Source organism: Corticium candelabrum, chromosome 13, assembly GCF_963422355.1.
Source record: "Corticium candelabrum chromosome 13, ooCorCand1.1, whole genome shotgun sequence".
NCBI lineage: Eukaryota > Metazoa > Porifera > Homoscleromorpha > Homosclerophorida > Plakinidae > Corticium > Corticium candelabrum.
Window position 1 is genome coordinate 1,367,501 of NC_085097.1, and position 5,168 is coordinate 1,372,668.

At 39.2% G+C, this 5,168-nt stretch overlaps 1 protein-coding gene across 1 annotated transcript in view; it reads right to left on the minus strand.

Annotated features, from left to right (window-relative positions):
• Window positions 1-4,125, minus strand: part of LOC134188715 (kinesin-like protein KIF6) — a 5,074-nt gene extending 949 nt beyond the window's left edge. Inside the window, exons 1-9 of the mRNA XM_062656888.1 lie at window positions 3,575-4,125; window positions 2,134-2,348; window positions 1,835-2,076; window positions 1,496-1,613; window positions 1,325-1,421; window positions 1,136-1,262; window positions 500-1,064; window positions 308-440; window positions 60-233 (exon numbers count right to left, since the gene is read on the minus strand). Coding sequence (XP_062512872.1) covers window positions 60-233; window positions 308-440; window positions 500-1,064; window positions 1,136-1,262; window positions 1,325-1,421; window positions 1,496-1,613; window positions 1,835-2,076; window positions 2,134-2,348; window positions 3,575-4,075 — 2,172 coding nt within the window. The 5' untranslated portion in view covers window positions 4,076-4,125. The remainder of the gene's footprint in view (window positions 1-59; window positions 234-307; window positions 441-499; window positions 1,065-1,135; window positions 1,263-1,324; window positions 1,422-1,495; window positions 1,614-1,834; window positions 2,077-2,133; window positions 2,349-3,574) is intronic.
• Between the last annotated feature and the right edge of the window lie 1,043 nt (window positions 4,126-5,168).

The following is a 5,168-nucleotide window of genomic DNA, read 5'->3' on the forward strand; positions in this document are numbered from 1 at the left end:
GGAAATAACGTTTATAACGTTAAATATAGTTGCACAAATTTTATTACGTGAAAACAGACTTTGTCGCTCTCTTCTTTTTCCTTTCGTAGTTGCTGAAGAACAGTTCTTGAATCAACAGCAAGGCGTGCTTGATTGCTGCTACTGACAAGTAGTGCGCTGTCACGTGTCTTTTGAAAGTGTGAGACTTGCTTCAATTTCTGACGTACTTCTTGGAGCTGATAGTATAGTTTTTCCTAAAATTGAAATGATCATAAACAACAAGAATGTATATTTATTACTCTAGCTGTTTCTAGAGCTTGTGCAGTACTTCTTTGAGTTGCAGCTGCTGCTGAGCAAGACTTTCAGGACCAATGACTGTATCTCCAGCGTTTTGCCTTTTTAGTGCCACTATGCGTGCATGCTGTCTTGCAATCTGTTCTCTTGCTTCATCCAACTTTCCTCTACAGTTAAGATAAATAGGTAAACATTTAAATTATGGTTGGAATTTTGGATATCTTACTCATAGTTTTCTTCTAACAGTTGGAGGTGTCGCAATGTCAACCTCGCCGTTTCTTCTTGTTGCCGCTGCTTAATGATATCAAGCTTCTTTGACTTCTTTTCAATTGCTGCTTGCTTTCTTCCTGCCAGAGAACTCATATACAGCGCCCTTCTTTGACTATGAGAATGATGCGGATTTTCATCCGAGATGTCTGTCGATTTTTCTAGTGTCCTTGATTTATGGACAAGGGATTCTAGAGTTTTCGTAGTCGTCGACTCCCAAGCGACTCTTCTTTTACTTGCCGTCCACTGAGCGTCGCTATCGGAAACAGATGGTGTCGTGAGTGATGGCGTACTATCATGGCTGCCTCGTTCACTATCAAATCCGCTTGTTTTGCTCGACGACCGACTATTACTATTTTCAGTGTTGGCCATTAAATGTGGCAAAAGTACTTGTTCAAATGCGCTGTCACATGTCGATGGTTGGGATGCACCTACTGGCGCATCACTGGCTCTTTCAAGCAAATTTGTTATCAAAGACTTCAACAGTCTCAAACATTCTCTGAACATATTACTGCTGTTAATTCCTGTAGGCATGCAATTAGAGCTTTGTTTGCACAAGTGTCGCGTATTGAAGATATTCTGTATATATTCTTACCCGAAGCTACAGGATTGTCGAGATTTCCACTTACAAACGAAGTCATTACCTTTTTGCACAGCTTTTTTTCTTCGTCGGAAAGTGAATCACGTTCGTCATTCTCAGTTGCAGACAGTGTAACACTTCTCTACACATTGCCCCACAATTACAAACAACTAGGCGTTCCTACTTAAACTGTGCGTACTCTACCTTTTCCTGTTTGAGTATCGCTACTTCATTTTCTAGCTCGTTTATGCGTTTCTTTAGACGTTTGATCGTCTCTTTGTCGTCTAGAATTTCGTTACGTCTACAAGACAGACGCCTTAGTTAATTAAACGTTAAATAACGTTGAATAACACTAGACCTTTCGCTTTACTTTACCTGACAGGATTTGCTATGCATGCAACCCTCTGGGCAAAACGACAAGTCGATATTGATTCCCAAACGTTGCTTTCTTCAACTGAGAGCGCAGCGATCATGACCGTCATACAATTTCCTCCTGCAAAGTAAAACGTTTTCACAACATTAAAGATCTATATAAATCAGCGCTCGAAATTAAAGTACAAAGTGCATGCGAAAAATTTCACTCAGAACCACTCGATTAATCGACTACATAGATATCTAAACTTATTATTCATAAAATTGTATGTCTACGTTATTACAGTCAGTAGCACTTTTATGTATCTATATAATAGCCAGCAATACTCCTTTCTTACTTACCAATGCTATCTCTCAATACAGTCGTCAACATAGAGTTTCTGTAAGGCACGTATCTATTCTTTCCTTGCCGATAGCCTTTGCTTGATAATTCGTCTTGCGATCCTTTCTGCAACGCCACGATCACATGTTCCAAATGATGAAGAGACAAATTGATGTATTTCGCTTCTTGTAGAACATGTCCCTTCACTTTTGTTTTTGCAACTCTTTCTGAGCCGGCCAAATCTACCAAATGCAATTTGGACCTGAAAATAAATAATATTAAAGCTCAAGTTACATAATTCTCTATGTTGTCAGCTTACGTCACTATAACCGGCGAGTCTTTCGGTTTTGCTGTTAGGTATATAGAAAATATTGCATGTGATCTAGACGATCTTTTGTTCATCGGTGTTTCAGCTACTTTGCGATTAGTTCGTCCTTGAAATAGCAAACTTCTTGCTATTTCTTCATTGGCCGCCAAATGGATAGATAAATTTTTGAAAACAATATTATTCTGATCTGCTTGAAAAATCGTCACCTACAAAGGAAGTATGGGATATCATTACTAAACCAGGGAGTAGAGTGTAGACGACAAGTTCGATGATTGTGAAGCCAACTGAAAGACAATAATTATTGAACAAAGAGAAAGAGAGGGGAAAGAAACGCTGGAAAAGAGACAGAAAAACAAACTGATGGAAAGAACGGGAAACAGCTAAACCGGACTGACAGCCCGACAAACATAGGTATACATGCACACATATATATGCTTAGCAAATACGCAAATGGATTAAGAGCTGGCAAATTTGCTATACTACGTGTAGTCGACAGTGACGGCCTTAAGACTAGTGGCTGGGTTCCTGTGCGTGTAGGATCTAGTTACGGGCACTGCTGGATGAGCAATCTTCTGAACCGGACCAGGAATCTTATATAAACAGGTCTTGAGGAGTGTACTGACTGCAACGTCAGCTGTCCTGTGGGTACCCTGCCACCCTGTATTGGCCCACCAATAACCCCAACGGCTAATGAACATGTCACAATCTGAATACTTTGCCATCATCTAGAAGACTACTCAGTGACTCGTTTAGCTAGGCTCCTGAGTCGGGATAGGTAACTGTGCATGCATACCGCGTACGTACACAGACATACATACATATACATGTATACAAAGTTTGACAAACAAAGACAAACATACAAGAATCAAACAAACCGAAAACTGACGGACTAACAAAGTAAAATACAAACGAATAGACAAAGAAGTAGACAGAAATCCAGGCAGACGTGTACAAACGTACAAACAAACAAGCAAACAAACAAAACAAAGGAACAAAAAAATTGACTAAAAATGACGGACAGATAACCATGAACAGTGCAGCAAGGCCGCACTTTCAAATAGCAAACTGAATTATATATGTAAGCACTGAATAGAGCTACGCTGCAATTCGATCAGAATATTTACGTTAATTATACAGTAGTATCGATATCTGGATCTCCTAACATTCTGTTCAAACTGTACGTAATGGTAAAAACGACAAAACAGTGGACAAGCATGCAGAGTACTCTAGAAGCTAGTAGAATAAACGTTGTTTCTGGTAGGTTGATAGGCCTTTCTTTCAGATGAGTAAACAAGCAAAAGACATATCAACATTTAATTAAAAGAAACACGACATACAACAATGCAATAACAATACAATGAAGGTGTTTAATACAGATACGTCATTTCACCACATAGCAGTATACGTATTGGGGTACAGTCGTGCAGTATACCTTCGGCAATCGAGTTACAAGCCCACTATGTTGCAATCCAGGATTGAGCAAATCGTATCCATTCTCTTGATAAATTTCTAGGTACGATATCTGCACTTTGATTTCTTCTTCTGTTCTTGTCTCCAGACTTTGATAGATCATTGCCAGAGCTCTAGGTATGATGCCACGGTCGGAGAACCTTTTGTAGGATCCCTCAATAGTGTGTGTTTTCCCCGATCCCGTCTGTCCGTACGCGAAAACGGTAGCATTGTAACCGTGTAGAAAAGATTCTACCACGTCACTAGCAGCTTCGCAGAATAACTCATCTTGGGACGTTGGAGTGTCGAATACATGAGTAAACTCAAATTCATGTTGCACTTTGCCCTTGCGACCAAATCTGTTGAGGTTTACATCTTCTGCTATGTCGATGTGCAATCTCTTCTTTTCCGGACGATACCACAGACTTGGTGAAGAACTGGGTGATTGTGGTCGTAGTCTAACGTAGGTTCTTATTCGAGACATGTCTTCAATACTTTAGCTGAAATGAAAAGGTCGGTTGAGGGGTGTGGCTAAGACAACGTACGTACAGGCTGTAGAGATCGAAAAAGAGAGCTATTAGCCAACAGCAACTGGTACAACTTACTGAGAGCGTGTGCTAACCGATGAATGAGCTTTGTTACGTTTCTACGTCGTACTTGTTGTTCCGTCACCACAGTGTCGCGTGAGACTTTGCTTCATCACGTGCGCATTCAAACCTAGAGTTTGCGTTACTTAGGTGTCTAGACATGCACAAACAGTTAGTCAATTTTTCTGACTAAAGTAGACTCTATAATTAAAGTAAAATAGCTAGTTTACTAACACTTGCCATTTTACGTTACGTGTTATTGTGAGCGGTACTGCATGTATTAATTAATTAATTAAGCCAAATGAAATTGATGGTAAATCTATTACATACCTTGTAAAATTTAAAATTAATGTAGAAACACAAATCTCTATAAAAAATTAACATATGTGTATTTGACGGTTGCAATAATAGACTCGATTGAAACATTTAATTAAAACAAACATGCAAAAAAATTTGTAAATAATTGAACTATAATTGTAATTACGTACTAGATATGTACTGTAGATACGCATTAGACAGTGGCAAATTCATAAATTTTGTCATAAAATTTTCGAAAAAATTGACGTGTTGGCGCTGCTTTTAGATAAATAACTACGTATGTAAACAGCTAGAATATTATTATAGAAGTTATTAATTGCATGGATTTTGGTATCCTTATGTCATGCAAACTATCGTTTGCTTGTCAGGAAACGCTCTGGAAAATTAAAAGGAGGGGAACCTCTTTCGTCTAGGGTAGATAGCATGACCACTGAACAAACTGTGCAATCATTATTAAGTGTAGGAGTGCTTGAACTAGAAGAAGGGTGCATAGTGCCCGCTCGCCTGGATTAGATCTAGAATTGGTTCCAGAATTTTTTCTAGACGTTCGCGCACATCGGTAAGAAGCGAGGCAGGAAACTGTTAACCACACCCATTACCTGTCAAACGACGTACGGGAGTTTGAATTTAGATATACGAATGACTAGATGGTTCTGATATGATACGCGGCGT